General features: G+C 49.2%; 3 protein-coding genes across 5 annotated transcripts in view; 1 reads left to right on the top strand and 2 right to left on the bottom strand.

The window, feature by feature from the left end:
- The window catches only part of RAB3GAP2 (RAB3 GTPase activating non-catalytic protein subunit 2), a 43,158-nt gene extending 40,772 nt beyond the window's left edge, over positions 1-2,386 (bottom strand). For all 3 annotated transcript variants that reach the window (XM_050972103.1, XM_050972101.1, XM_050972102.1), the window contains exon 1: positions 2,199-2,386. In XM_050972103.1, the coding sequence (XP_050828060.1) occupies positions 2,199-2,307 (109 nt within the window). In that variant the 5' untranslated portion in view covers positions 2,308-2,386. The remainder of the gene's footprint in view (positions 1-2,198) is intronic.
- Positions 2,387-5,566: 3,180 nt separating this feature from the next.
- LOC115484945 (acrosin-like) lies at positions 5,567-7,793 on the top strand. The gene is given in 6 exon segments (XM_050973065.1): positions 5,567-5,637; positions 5,912-6,127; positions 6,440-6,705; positions 6,980-7,017; positions 7,020-7,108; positions 7,367-7,793. Coding segments are annotated over 6 exon segments (1,050 nt in total). The 3' UTR covers positions 7,737-7,793.
- Positions 7,794-12,635: 4,842 nt separating this feature from the next.
- LOC127059399 (acrosin-like) lies at positions 12,636-14,828 on the bottom strand. Its single transcript, XM_050972555.1, has 5 exons — positions 14,758-14,828; positions 14,262-14,483; positions 13,682-13,947; positions 13,268-13,413; positions 12,636-12,821 (listed from the first exon to the last, which is right to left on the bottom strand). Exons 1-5 carry the CDS (start codon positions 14,826-14,828, stop codon positions 12,636-12,638), a joined length of 891 nt encoding a protein of 296 aa, XP_050828512.1.
- Positions 14,829-15,212: the final 384 nt, after the last annotated feature.

Genomic DNA, 15,212 nt, shown 5'->3' with positions numbered 1-15,212 from the left:
TTTATATAACTGTTTCCATAAAAATTAGCACAGTTTAAGTTGAGAACTAAAGTTTGATTTGAAAGCAAATTAACATCTTCTTTAACTTATTAGCAAAAACCCCTAGACTTTATTTTTTTCCCCGTAGATAAAAACAGACTAAAATGCAAGTTTTTAAACATGCAACCTTATTAAACTACTGTTTTAAAACAGTACATTCTGTCAACAGAAGAGTTTTTAGTAAAGCATTCCCTGATAAAAAGCACAATTTACTCACTTCTAAGTTAAGATACCAAGGCAAGTTGGAGCAGCACTTTGTCAAACCCCTTGTCAAACACAAATGCATCAAGAATTTCTGCTTCAAAAATCACTAAGTTACAATCTTATGTCTAAACCACTCTGGGAACTCTCACTTGCAGACATTTATACTTCTTTTTCCTCAACCATGAAAACAGCTGTGGTAGCAAAAAATTACAGGCACAAACCCAAAAGATTTCAATGACTCTAAATGAGGGTTATTTTGAAAAACACTCACTTCTGCCTCAATGACTGAATAAGCAAATATAAAAATAGTCCAGAAGACAGCCAACTCATTAAAATGGAACAGCAGCCATGCATCTTCTTTGTTTCTATTATTTTGGTAGTTTTACAACACACTAAACATTTTCTCTTTATGGCTGCCACTTGATAAATCCACTCCAATAAAATATCCAAGTTTTTTTACACAAACACCTCTCTTGTATCATCAAATAAGAGAAAAAAAACTTTAATTTCTTTCAACACCTACTTTTAGAAACACAAACACATTCCAATCCTTTGCTTTTATCTTCAGAATTCAAGAGATACTAACCAAAGCCTTCTGCTTCCAGAATCCCTCCTTTAGATACAGATGATACAAAAGAAAAGCCATGTGGAACTTGTTATGCATTTTTCAAAACCTGTTGGCGTTACAAAACAAGCAGCAGCAGAAAATTGTTTTCTACCAAAAGTTTTGCACACAGAAGTTTAGTGGCAAAATTAATTAGCTGAACATACAAGGTACTTTTAAAGGTTTTTAACAATTTTTGTGCCATCTTTTTAACAAGACCTGTAGTTACAGGATAAGGACCAATGGCTTTAAACAGAGAATATTTATTTTTACTAATTATATCGTATATTACAAAGATTTATTTTTTAATAATAAAGAAGATGAGGCACTAGAACAGGTTGCTCAGAGAAGTTGTGGATGCCCCATCTCAGGAAGTGTTCAAAGACAGGCTGGACAGTGCTTTGAGCAGCCGGGTCTGGTGAAAAGTGTCCCTACCCATGGCAGGGGGGTTGGACTAGATTAACTTTAAAGGTAGTTCAAACACAAACGGTCCTATGATCTCCCCTCTTCTAATTCTCCCACTGGCATTTTAGACTTTTAAAATAAGCACTTCGATGTTTTCTCTTAAAGCTGTCCACAGCTGTGAGGAGCTTTTAACCTCATTTAACCTCTTCACTTAACATCCTCATTTAACCTCTTCACTTTCCCTCTCTACTGTTGCCAGAAACCAAAAAACATCAGCCAGATATATTTGTATATTTTGGGGGGGTTTACATCTATATACACACAGTATACAGTTAACACAGTAAGCAATAACAAATACAAGAAACAGTGTTTTAATTCCTTGTGGTTTCTAGCTGGGTCATGGATCTGTTGAGAACGCAGCTTCCGTGTCAGGCACCTCAGCCCGCACTGTCTCACCTAGTCCACAACTTCAGACTGTAAGTTCTTTAAAATTGGTTGTCTTTTAATTTAAGCAGCCAAGCTAAACCTTTAGTACACTTTCAGCACGTTCTGCGTTCCTAGATAACCTTGCATGCACAACGTGTGTTGTCTTTAGGAGAGTGTCTTCAGACAGGTGCACTCCCAGCAAGACACCTATAAACTTTTGAAGTTTGGGGCCGAAGAACTTCACCTCCACACTACGGGATAAGGAGTGACACCTGCGAACAGCTGCGCACCCGAAACTTCTGGACGCCAGGAAAGTCTGACTTTGCGGGTGAGATGTAGCAGCTATGGCGAGACACCCACCCTGCGCCACAGGAGCGACCCCGATAACACGGCCCCCCGCCAGCGGGCCGGGGGTGGCAGGGCGGCGCCGAGCGAGCGTAGGGCCCGCAGGGACAGCCCCGCGGCCGGACAGGCCCCGCGGGGGCGGCGGGCACAGCCCCGCACCGGGGGCCGTACTCACCGCTCTCCTTGCCAACCGCGGCGCTGCCCTGGCGGCGGTGCGGGCTCAGGAAGTCGCGGGCTAACTCCAGGTCCTGGAAGTGGGCGAAGGGGACAAGGGCGCAGGACATGCTCCCACCGCCGGTAGAGCCGCCGCCGCGCAACCCGGAAACGCTCGGCCGCTTCCCTCCGGCCCGGCGAGGAACGGCGCACGGCGCATGCGCTTCGGAGGGCGGGCCAGAAGGGGAGGTGCTGAGGTGGGAGTGCTGCGAGCAGCGCCCTCCAGGGCGCACTACTGCCATCTTTTGTCGCACTTTTCGTGTGTGAAGAGTTTCCTCCCAACGGCCGACCTGAGCTGTCCCTGGCGCAGCTTGAGGCCTTGAGGCTATTTAATCTTGTCCTGTCGCTAGCTGCCTAGGAAAAAAGTGCCATCGCCCACCATCCCACAAGCTCCTCTCAAGTAGTTGTAGAGATCTATGAGATATCCCTGAACATCCTTTTCTCCTAAACAACCTAAACAACCCCAATTCCCTCAGTTGGATTTTACCATCTAGACCTAATATTGAGCCAGCACAGCCCAAAACCCCCATGTTACTTCGATGAATAGAAAACACCTTTTATGGTTAGTGAGAACAGGGTTCCTTTCAGTCTTCATTGCTCTTGCAAATACAAAGCTTTTATTTAGATTTAATGTCAACCCATTTCTATTCCTTCTTTGGACACTGCAGCATCTGAGTGACAGCAACAATTGTGATGATTCGGATTTGCTGTGGAGTAACACTGGGACAATGCTGACAGCTGACCTGCAGCCTCTAAAACCTCCTCTTCAGGTAAGGAGAAAGAAGAATGTGTGGGAAGAACACCAAGGGATGTTTTCTGGACCCCAAGGAAATAAAAATTTCCCTCTGCATAAGACTTGACAAATTTTTAAAGGATCTTACTTGACTAGCCTTTATATGTGTACAGATACATATCTATGTATATGTATGTATGTATATATATAAGAACTCTTTCTTGTTTTCTCACAGGGCTCTTGTATGTGATAGATAGCAATGTGTGTGTTGTGTAGCTAAAAGCAGCTATAACTGAGAAAAGGAAGAAATAACTGGGAAAGTCCAAGTTATTCTGCAAGTTTGGTTTGTGGTCTAGGTCTTCTATGAGGTCTTTAAATACCTTCTAAGATTAAACAAATTTTTACTAAGAGAAATTTCATGCCAAATGGGCTCCAGATGGATTGCCCTAAAGGCAGAGACTATAACAGGTTATAAATGCCAGAAAATCTCTTGTGAGATATGCAAAGAAACTGGCTTTCATTTACCTTGACAACTTTTTACTGTCTTCAGCTGTTCTATTGTGTTATAGTGATGTACTGGTTTAAAACCTAGTGGGAAAGGTAACCCCACTGAACTGCATCTCCTCCTCCACCCTCTTCCAACAAGTGGCAAAACACTAGCAGGAATCAAAATTTTACTGAAAAGCTTGTAATAAATGCAGTACCAATAAAAGAAAGCACAAAAGAGGCAATACCCACAAGAGAGTATTAGCATGGAACAAACACAAACACTTCCTGAAGAGAGAGAGCCTGGCATTGTTTCTTTTTGCTAGCTTTAATATAATTGCTTTATATATAGTGCACTATATTACCCTGTACTATACACTATTGGTAGTTTTAACTTTTGTATTAGTTAAGATCTTTCATCTAATAATATGTCATAGTGAATAATTCATTCTATATAAAATATACCTGAGGTGGCAGCAATGGGACTCTACAGTGGCCATGGTGGCTTTACCTGGGTGCTGAGCAGCCACACAGTCCCAGCCCCTTCCACGAGCCTGGCAAAAAGATAGGAGCTTTCTGCTTCTAGGACCCCAGATTTCCTGCTGATACCATGGCCCCACAATGAGGTAGGTGATATTGAATTAAAGAGTGCTAGAAACTCTGTCTTTTCCTCTGTACCCAGGACAAGTAATCAGGGCTCAGTAATTTTGCCATTGGCAAAATGTAAACATTTTATGTTTACATCTCAAATCTGTGGCTCCTCAGGCAATACACAGGTTAGACTTGAATTTAAGCAGATGAATAATCCTTTGGTTATTCAACAATGAGTTGTTCAATCCTGTTTTTCTGAACAAGCATAGAATTACATGATGTGGAGTAATAGGAAGGATACTCTTCAAAAACAAGGTCACAGTGTGGGAAGAGTTGAGACAAGAGGCAGGTGAATTTGCAGATGCTCTAAATAAACTTATAAAGCCTGTAAAGAAAACCATTTAGTGACATTTTAGAATTGTAACATCCACAGTCATTAGTAATGTCAACTGAATTATTAAAGGGTATGGAAGAAATTAAATTAACATGGTTTGTCATTCTTTAGTGAAGCATTCATGACATTATGAAAATTTTCCTCATTAGAGAATAGTGAACAGTGTAACACTGTCAGATCCCTTTCTGGTTTGCTGTACATGAAGAAGTCAAGTTAAGAACTACCAAAATACCAATGAAAGCATAAAATAAGGCAATGAATACTCAGCAAATAACCTAATATTTCAAGACTGTCTTGAGTACAGATAAATTTAATTTACACTTTGGCTATGCACTAACCCTTCATGTGTTTGTTATACATTCAATAGTTCCTAATTTTTAATGATTCATTATACATATATGGATGGCTACAGAAAACAAAACTATGTTTTGAAAAACATCTGACATAATTTTAATTGAAGTTCCTAAAGACATTCAGATAAACAATAGCCAAAATTAACAATACATTTCCAGTAAGAATAATAATTTGCATTGGAATACATGTTGGTGAACAAAGGTCTTAATGCAGTTTACAAAAATATATAATTAGGCTATATATAGATTTACACTATATGAAATGCAGGTAGTGATTTCTTTGGGGCCAACACAAAAAAATTACAAAAGCGAAAGGCTTCAAAAGGAGAGAGAGTAGGTTTGGATTAGATATTAGGAAGAAATTCTTGACTATGAGGTTGCTGAGGCACCAACAGGGGTTGCCCAGAGCACCTGTGGATGCCCCATCACTCAAAGTGCTTTAGAACAAAGTTTCTGAGCCAGGGTCTGAGCAACAGAATTTAGTGCAAGCTATCCCTCTCTGCCAGTGGCAGGGTGGTCAGACCTAGAGGATCTTCAAGGTCCCTTGTACCTCACACCATTCTATGGTTCTCTGATTTGATGTTTTTCTGCCCTCCATGACCCCCGAGCCACAGAACCCCCCAGGGCCCAGAACATGGAACCCACCTCTCTGTGACATCAGCCCCGGGGCCGAGGGCACCACGGGCAGCGCGGCTGTTGCAGGCACTGCGGCTGTGGCTGTGCTGCTGCACAGAGCTCTCAGTGCTTGCAGCTGACACGTGCCTCTGGCAGCCATGAATTGGCTCAGCCTCCTCGTCCTGCTGACTGTAGCTGGAATGGCACATGGGACATGGGACAACTGTGGGCACGTGACCCCAGGCCCTGGGAGGGAGCCATGGCAACACTTGTGGCCTTCCCTGGAGGGGACGCGCCTGTCCCCCATGGCCAGGCCACAGCTTCCACCCACCATGGGAAGCCTCAGTTCCTTGCCAGCAGCCAGGTGCTGGCACGGACAGACATCCCATGGGCTTCCCTGGCCTGCTGTGCGTGCAAGGCCTTGTGGGGAGGGCAGAGGGCTGAGCTTCAGCCTGAGCCACAGCAGGCCATGAAGCACCATGGAAACAACTTTCTGCTTGCAGATGGACTTGTGGCCTCCGACCCATGGTGTCTGAATCCATACCTCATGATAATGGCACAACACATATTGTGGGTGGCGCAGATGCCAAGCCAGGGGCCTGGCCCTGGATTGTCAGCATCCAGCATCCCTGGATAGCAGGCACAAAGCATTTCTGTGGAGGGTCTCTCATCACTGCAGACTGGGTCCTCACAGCAGCCCACTGCTTTAACAAGATCAAGTAAGGAGGAGCAGGGAATGGGAACATCCCCACAACACCAGCAGGTGCCCTGTCAGCAGCATCACCTGCTACTCCCATGCCCTTTCCTCTCAGGCAGCCAGGCTGCCACACTGCTCAGGAGAAGCCTGGGCTCCTGCCAAGGCTTCCTAGCAGCCTCCAGTTTGACATTCCCCCAGCCTAAGACGTGCCAGGGCACTCACACCTGCCAGAGCACTGCTCCCTCTCTGCCTTGCCAAGCAGAGATCTGGCAACTGCTGGGCTGCTCTGGAACGTCTCTGCTCCCTCTCAGCCCTCTCTCCATCTTCCTTTCAGGGAAATCAGCACCTTGAATGTGTTGATTTGGGCCACCCAGTTGACTCAGCCAGGCTCTGGGGCACAAGTGCGCAAGATTAAGAACCTATTTCGTCACGAAAACTATAAGAGAAGTGATATAAGTAATGACATTGCCTTGCTAGAACTGAATGAGCCTGTCCAGTGCAGCCCTTACATCCAGCTGGCCTGTGTGGCTGAGCCCACCCTAAGCCTGTCAGAGCTGCAGAACTGCTGGATTGCTGGCTGGGGTACAACCACAGAAGGAGGTGAGTTCCCAAAAGAAACTCCTGCCTGCAGAGCTAGCTCAGCACACTGGGGAGACAGCTTGGGCTTCCCCACAGCAGAGGCCAAACCCAGGCTGCAGGACGTACACCTCTACAGAGATGGGCCTGGCCTGCTCTCCAAAGGCTGACAGCAGGATCACAGACCCCAGTGCCTCTGCGGAGGCAAAGCTACCAAGGGAAGGGTATCCCATCCAGCCAGGAGAGGGGGAAAACTGGCAAGGAGCTCCTGGAAGATCATTCCTTTCTCTGCTCACAGACAGAGAATCAAGTGATGACTTGCAGGAGGCCAAGGTCTCCAGCTCATCGATCTCCAGCTGTGCAACAGCAGTGGCTGGTACGCAGGGGAAATCCACACCCACAACGTGTGTGCTGGTTACCCAGCAAGGTAGGAGCATGTGCTGAGCCACTCAGCCCCCAGAAGCCAACACAGCACCACCTCAGCACAGCCCAGGCCCTGCTTTGCCTGGCCACTCATTCACCCTTCCAGCCCCGGCTTCACCCCAATTGATGTAGGCTTCACACACTCCCCATCCACACCTGCCTGCCCAGTGCCCATCTTCTGCCAAAAGCCCACCTAGCCCAGCTAGTGCTCTTTGAAGCAAAGTTGTCCAGGTGCCAAAGGTCCATCCTCTGCACATCCAAGAGTGCTGTGCAGAGAGGACAGAGAGAGTGCTAATTTACAGGACCCCAAGCCATTCACAGCCAGCTTCTGGAGGCTCAGGCACCTGAATACAGTTCTGGCAAGGGCTGAGAGAGAGAAGGAGACAGCCCCAGTGCTGGCTGGTGCCACCAACACCACCTTAATCATCCTCTGTGTTCTGCTGCAGGGTGACAGCGGTGGTCCTCTCATGTGCCAGGACAACAACGCTGACTACTGGTGGGTTGTTGGAGTGACCAGCTGGGGAAAAAGCTGTGCCAGAGCAAGACGGCCTGGAGTCTACACCTCCACTCAGTACTTCTATGACTGGATTCTGGCCCAGATGGGGCTCAGCCCATTTGGAAGTGCTTCCTGAACAGCAGGGTGGGCAGGATCCAGGGCACATTGCAGTGCGCAGGAAGTGTTTCCTGCTGGGGCAATGCCTGCTGATCCAAAAGCAGCCTCAGGGTCAAAACCCTGCTCTGTCCTGACCACACTCCTCTCCTCTGTGCATGCAGACCCTGGAGATGACTTAGGTGTTGAAGTAAAGTTGCCTCTGGTCACAGGGAACCATCTTATAAGTGCAATTCCAACTCCTGGGCAAAGTAAGGACTGACACAATTGGCAACTGCAGAATGAGCCTGAGGGCAGATGTTTCAGGCACAAAGGGACAGAGTAGCTCCAAAGAGCCAATCACAGCCAGAGTGCCTGGTCAGATAGGAAAGTGCTCTGAGCCACCATGGGCTGGAGGAACCTGGTACATCAAGCCTAGCAAGAGGATAGGAAAAAAGCAGATACCTTGGGGGGGATGCTCAAATGCACATGGGCTGCTGATTAGGACCTGGTGAGAGCCTGGGCTAAGGGAACAGATCTGGGAAACTCCCAAGCATGACAAGGGAAACTCCTGGCTCCTGACTGGAGTGCCAGTGCCCTAAGGCAGAGCCAGATTTCACAGGCAGCAAAGGGGGATTGATGTGCCAGGTGGTCACACTTCACAGATACTCAAAGGAAGAGCTGGGGTCATTCTGGAAAGAGGAACCTGGCAGGAACAGTAGGAGAGGACACCAGGAGTTCTGTGGAAGGCTGAGGTGAGTGGGCCAACACCAGCTGCAACACCGCTATTGACAAATGCTCCAGCAGTGGTGCCCTTAGGTCCCATCTGAGCTGCCAGAGTGCTGAGGAAACTCCCCTGTGTGACCATTCCAGAGGCACAGGTGACTCCAACAATCTGATGGTTGCCCCATTTGATTCCCTTCCCACACCACTCTCACCCAGTCAGAGCAGGTTTCCATACCCATTTAGCCTCAGGATTCCCCCAGCAGACTCACAGATGTCACATTCCATAAAGAGCCACTTTGAGCTCCTGCTGCAGTGCTCAGTGTCCATTCAAATCTTGGCCAATGCCACAGCTCCCTGTGCCCTCTCTTATGCAAAGCATGGGCACTTCACAGCCTCTGGTCCCAAACTCCTGCTAGCCAGAGCTCAATCTGTGGCCTATGTCAGGGGGGCCCACTGGGGGAGGGGCAATATCAAATCAAGGAGCCATAGAATGGTTTGGGTTGGAAAGCTTGTAGATCATCTAGCTCCAAACCTCTACCATGGGCAGGGAGGGATGGGGAAGGTCTTCCTCTAGACCCAGTTGTCCACTGTCCAGAGCTTGGCTTGAGAGCAATCCTTGAACAAACTCATACCAGTGCCTCAGTACCCTCACAATCCGGAATTCCTTTTTATGATCTCATCTAAAGCTACCTTCTGTCACTGTAAAGCCATTGTCCCTTGTCCTTTTAGGACCTGCCCTTGTAAGAAGGCTCTCTGCTGCTTTCTTTAGGTCTCTGTTCTTGCAGGATGAGGCTGTGCAGTCCCCAGGGCAGGCAGCGGCTGAGGAATCCATTTGGGGCAGGGAGCTGGGTGTGCAGCTGCAGTGCCAGCTGCAGATTGAGCTCTGGCTGGCAGCAGCCTGGGACCAGAGGCTGTGAAGTGCCCATGCTTTGCATAAGAGAGGGCACAGGGAGCTTTGGCATTGGAGCTTTTGACATTTTGACATTTGGAGCTTTGTCCATTCAAATCTTGGCATTGGCCAAGATTTGAATGAACACTGAGCACTGCAGCAGGAGCTGGTGGCTCTTTATGGAACGTGACATCTGTGAGTCTGCTGGGGGAATCCTGAGGCTGAATGGGTATGGAAACCTGCTCTGACTGGGTGAGAGTGGTGTGGGTAGGGAATTAAACAGGGCAACCACAGGCTCGTTGGAGCCACCTGTGCCTCTGGAATGGTCACACAGGGGAGTTTCCTCAGCACTTTGGCAGCCCAGATGGGACCATAGAGAAGTACCCTTATAGCCTTGCTCCTCGAAACCTGCAACTGTTGGCAGCAAGTGAGTTCACCTGGGATCTTAAGAGCAGGAAGGAGCCAAATGGAGAGTGTTACAATTCCATGCACAGTCTCTGTGTACATTATAAGGGTTCATTTGAGCCTCTCTGTTGTTGTGGCATTTGGTGCAGATTTGATGAAATCACTGGTGGAGGGTGAAGAAGGTGGGGACAGCGTGATCAGTGTAAGGCGGCCACAGAGAAGTTGTGGAGGCCCCCATAAAGTGTGAAGTGAGGGGCCTTGAGTCTCTGCTAGGGCACTTGATTTTCTGTTCAAAGAGTTTTTGAGACAGATACAAGGAGAGCCTTGTGTCCCTTGTGCTGGGGTGCTAGGGCCCCTGGGCACACACAGAAGGGGGTGGAATTTCCTTTTTGGCATGAAAAAGGAGTTTCACATCCCTTGTGTTTTTTGACATGATGGGAAATATTATTGTAATATATATTAGAAAGTGTCACCGACATGTTTTGTGAAAAATCCTTCTTTAGGATTTTTCCCCTCCTGAGAAGCTGAGAGGCCTCAGGAACAAACTGTAAACAATTCTTATCTGCTGCTGTGGAATGCAACAGAGGAAATCTCTGATTGGCCCCTCAAGCTGTTTCCAATTAAGAGCCAATGACAGTTCACCTGTCCAGCCGGTCTCGGTCTGGGAGAAGACCTTTGTTTAGACATTCTTTTTCTATTCTTAGCTTAGCATGGTAGTGAAATCCTTATCTCCATTCTTTTAGTATAGTTTTTATATATTATCTATCATATAATAATAAATCAAGCCTTCTGATACATGGAGTCAACTTTCTCGTCTCTTCCCTCATCCTGTGACCCCTGTGAACGAGATAACTAGAAAGTAATTAATGCTTAAGGGGAGAATGTATAAAATAAAAATTGTAAAATCCAATGAGCCTCTGACTACGAGCAGCCCGGAGACAGATAACTACACTGGAATTATGAAACTCCTGGTGGCAGCAGGAGATCAGTGCCTTGTTTACTAATAAAAGAATGTGTCTGGCAAGAGATGGGCTTCCTCTGGAGCCATCAGGGAACACCCAGGGGTGATCATCCCTTGGTAGATACAATCAATCAAGATAATCAAAGTCACCAAGTAACATATATCTGAGTACTTCCCCTGACATGATCAGCGCTTGCCACTACTCAGGAAACAGCAACTGTCCAGTCCTGCACAGTGAAAGAAATCTTCATATATATGTGGGGTTACAAAAGAAATCGGGGCACCTCTGCCTCAGGCATAAAAAGCTGTATAAAACAGCCCCGCTGGAAATGGCATTCTTGAATAGAGGGAGATCCAATGTGATAGAGGTCAGATCTAGGTTCACCCAGCACCGATCCCGGGTTCAACACTGTCTCTTTGGCTATGGCTTTTTGATGACCGTATTTTGGTCACGAAAATAAAAACTTTTGAATTTATTAATTTGGATTTCTGGCTGATCATTTATAACATTCTTGTTGTAGTTCAGAGGACCCCTGTGGCTGAGCTTGTGCAACACTGACAGAAATTCTTATGGGCAGAAGAATTTTACCAAGACAGCACAGTAAAGTTGTGCCAGAGCGATTGGGGGACTCTAAGATGGTCTCCTCACTGGGCAGAGTAATGGCCTTCTGCAGCCTTGAGTGACACTCTTGCACTTATGTGTGTAGTGAGCCAGCAGCCCCTGACTTAAGTCAGGGTGGCAGGGACCAGTACAGATGTGGAATGGCTGTTCTCAGCACCGCCCATCTTGATTAACACAGAGTGCCACCCGCTGTGAGACAGAACTCCATTGGCCTGGAAGCCAAGAGAATGTACTTGGCACATGTCTTCCCCAGGGCATCCCAAGATCCACTACCATTCTTCTGCAGCTCCCAGTATCAAAATTTGATTAAAAGGGTTTAAAATTAGGGTGCAAATTTGTAGAGTTTGCAGATTATTTGTTAATTAGTGAGTTAAGAAAGTTCTTTCCCATCCTGTGGTGATTCTGTGCAGCCCTTAGGAAAACCAGCACACCAAGCTGCAGTTTGTGTCTCTGCAGCTGGCTCTTTGATTGCTCCTTCTCTCCATTGGCCATGCTTATACAGCCCTCTCATCTTCCTCAACTCCTCCCTTTCCCTGCCCTCATCTCCGCCCAAATATGGAGCCAAGCCCACGCATCATTTCCCCTGGCTCACAGGTTGGCCATGCCTGTGAACAGCCTTGGTGTTGCAGCTGGTGTTGGCCCACTCACCTCAGCCTTCCATGGCATTCCTGGTGTCCTCCCCTACTGTTCCTGCCAGGTTCCTCTTTCCAGAATGACCCCAGCTCTTCCTTTGAGTATCTGTGAAGTGTGACCACCTGGCACATCAATCCCCCTTTGCTGCCTGTGAAATCTGGCTCTGCCTTAGGGCACTGGCACTCCAGTCAGGAGCCAGGAGTTTCCCTTGTCATGCTTGGGAGTTTCCCAGATCTATTCCCTTAGTCCAGGCTCTCACCAGGTCCTAATCAGCAGCCCATGTGCATTTGAGCATCCCCCCCAAGGTATCTGCTTTTGTCCTATGCTCTTGCTAGACTTGATGTACCAGGTTCCTCCAGCCCATGGTGGCTCAGAGCACTCTCCTCTCTGACCAGGCACTTTGAAGCTTTTTGGAGCTACTCTGTCTCTTTGTGCCCCCAGGCTCATTCTGCAGGTGCCAACCATGGAATTCCTTGCTTTGCCCAGGAGTCAGAATTCAGTCAAAAAGATTATTCCCTGGGAGGACTGGCAGCTTTACTTCAACACCTAAGACATCTCTAGGGTCTGCATGCACAGAGGAGAGGAGTGTGGTCAAGACAGAGCAGGGTTTTGAGCCTGAGGCTGCCTTTGGATCAGAAGGCATTGCCCCAGCAGGAAACACTTGCTGTGCACTGCAGTATGCCCTTGATGCTGCCCTCCCTGCTGTTCAGGAAGCACTTCCAAGTGGGCTCAGCCCCATCTGGGCCAGAATCCAGTCATAGAAGTACTGAGTGGAGATGTAAATTCCAGGTCGCTTTGCTCTGGCACAGCCTCTTCCCCAGCTGGTCACTCCAACAATCCAGAAGAAGTCACTGTTTTCGTCCTGGCACATGAGAGGACCACCGCTGTCACCCTGCAGCAGAGCAGAGAGGATTAAGGTGGTGTTGGTGGCACCAGCCAGCACTGGGGCTGTCTCCTTCTCTCTCACAGCCCCTGCTAGAGCTGTACAGAGGCACTTGAGCCTCTAGAATCTAACGGCAAGTAGCTTGAGGTCCTGTAGTTTAGGGCTCTCCCTGTCCTCTCTGCACAGGGCTTCTGGATGTGAAGAGGATGGACACTTGGCTCCTGGACCTCTGGGCTACCAGGAGCATAGGCTGGGCTAGCTGGGCTTTCTGCCATAAGGGGAGCCTTGGGCAGGCAGGTGTGGGTGGGGAGTGTGTGGGAAGCCCCCACAGCAGTCAGGGGGGAGCTGGGGCTGGAAGGGTGAATGAGTGGCCAGGCAAAGCAGGGCTTGGGCTGTGTTGGGCTGGTGCTGCCCTGGCTGCTGGTGCTGCTGCTGGGCCCATGGCACACTCCTACCTGGCAGGTGTCAATGCGGCCCTGTGGGTAACCAGCACACACATTGTGGGTGTGGATTTTCCCTGCATACCAGCCACTGCTGTTGCACAGCTGGAGATCAATGAGCTGGACCTTGGCCTCTTGTAGGACATCACTTGAGTTTTGAGCTGTGAGCAGAGAAAGGAATGATCCCCCTGTAGCTCCTTGTCAATTCTGCTCTACTGCTTTAGGGGGATCCCCTTTCCTGTGGTTTGGCTTTGCCTCTGCAGAGGCACAGAGGTGCTGTGACCATGCTGCCTGCCTTTGGGGAGCAGGCCAGGCCCATCTCTGTAGAGGTGTACATCCTGCTTCCTGGCTTTGGCCTCTGCTATGGGGAAGCCCAAAGCATCTCCTCAGTGGGCTGAGCTGGCTCTGGAGTCTCTCTTAGGAACTTACCTCTTGCAGCAGTGGAACCCCAGCCAGCCACCCAGCAGTTCTGCAGCTCTGACAGGCTTAGGGCAGGGTCAGCCACACAGGCCAGCTGGACATAGGGGCTGCAGTCAACAGGCTTGCTCAGCTCTAGCAAGGCAATGTCGTTACTTTTGTCACTCGGATTATAGTTCTCATGACGAATTAACTTCTTAATCCGTCTCAGTTGTGCTCCAGGTCCTGGCTTAGTCAACTGAGTGGCCCCAATCACTAGATATACCATGCCGATTTTCCTGAAAGGAAGATGGAGAGAGGGATGAGAGGGAGCAGAGACATGTGCCAGGGTAGCCCAGCAGTGGCCAGACCTTGGCTTGGAAAGGCAGAGAGGGAGCAGTGCTCTGGCAGGTATGAGTGCTCTGGCACGTCTTAGGCTGGGGGAATGTCAAGCTGGAGGCTGCTAGGAAGCCTTGGCAGGAGCCCAGGCTTCTCCTGAGCACTGTGGCAGCCTGGCTGCCTGAGAGGAAAGGGCATGGGAGTAGCAGGTGATGCTGCTGACAGGGCACCTGCTGGTGTTGTGGGGATGTCCCCATTCCCTGCTCCTCCTTACTTGATCTTGTCAAAGCAGTGGGCTGCTGTGAGGACCCAGTCTGCAGTGATGAGAGACCCTCCACACAGGTGTCTTGTGCCTGGTATTGCAGGATGCTTAAGGCTGACGATCCAGGGCCAGGCCCCTGGCTGGGCATCTGCACCACCCACAACGCGTGTTGTGCCGTTGTCATGATCCATGTACTCATACTCATACACCATGGGTCGGAGCCCACATATCCCTCTGCAAGCAGAAAGTTGTTTCCATGGTGCTTCATGGCCTGCTGTGGCTCAGGCTGAAGCTCAGCCCTCTGCCCTCCCCACAAGGCCTTGCACGCACAGCAGGCCAGGGAAGCCCATGGGATGTCTGTCCGTGCCAGCACCTGGCTGCTGGCAAGGAACTGAGGCTTCCCATGGTGGGTGGAAGCTGTGGCCTGGCCATGGGGGACAGGCGCGTCCCCTCCAGGGAAGGCCACAAGTGTTGCCATGGCTCCCTCCCAGGGCCTGGGGCCACTTACCCACAGTTGTCCCATGTCCCGTGTGCCAGCCCGGCCACAGTCAGCAGGACGAGGAGGCTGAGCCAATTCATGGCTGCCAGAGGCACGTGTCAGCTGCAAGCACTGAGAGCTCCGTGCAGCAGCACAGCCACAGCCGCAGTGCCTGCAACAGCCGCGCTGCCCGTGGTGCCCTCGGCCCTGGGGCTGATGTCACAGAGCAGGGGATTCTGTGTTCTGGGCGCTGTGGGGTTCTGTGGCATGGGGACCCACTGGGGGAGGGACAACACAGAATCGGTGAGCCACAAAATGGTTTGTGAGGCAAGGGACCTTGGTGACCATTTAGGTCCAACCTCCTTGCCTTGGGCACAGAGGGATGGCCTTCACTAGAACCAATTGTCCAGAGCCTGGCTCAGAAGCTATTCTTGAACACTTTGAGGAATGGGGGATCCACAGGTGCTCTGCACAACCCATGCCTT

The sequence above is a fragment of the Serinus canaria genome, chromosome 3 (assembly GCF_022539315.1).
Source record: "Serinus canaria isolate serCan28SL12 chromosome 3, serCan2020, whole genome shotgun sequence".
NCBI classification, from domain to species: domain Eukaryota; kingdom Metazoa; phylum Chordata; class Aves; order Passeriformes; family Fringillidae; genus Serinus; species Serinus canaria.
Note: the sequence above shows the minus strand (reverse complement) of the source record. Positions and strands in the feature narration are given on the sequence as shown.

Bases quoted from the DNA above. Each gene is read 5' to 3' on its own strand.
- LOC127059399 (XM_050972555.1), bottom strand. From the start codon at position 14,828: ATGAATTGGCTCAGCCTCCTCGTCCTGCTGACTGTGGCCGGGCTGGCA. The intron at 13,414-13,681 runs GTAAGTTCCTAA...CTCTGCTCACAG, and splicing joins GGGTTCCACTGCTGCAAGAG to CTCAAAACTCAAGTGATGTC. The intron at 12,822-13,267 runs GTAGGAGTGTGC...GCTCTGCTGCAG, and splicing joins GCCGCATTGACACCTGCCAG to GGTGACAGCGGTGGTCCTCT.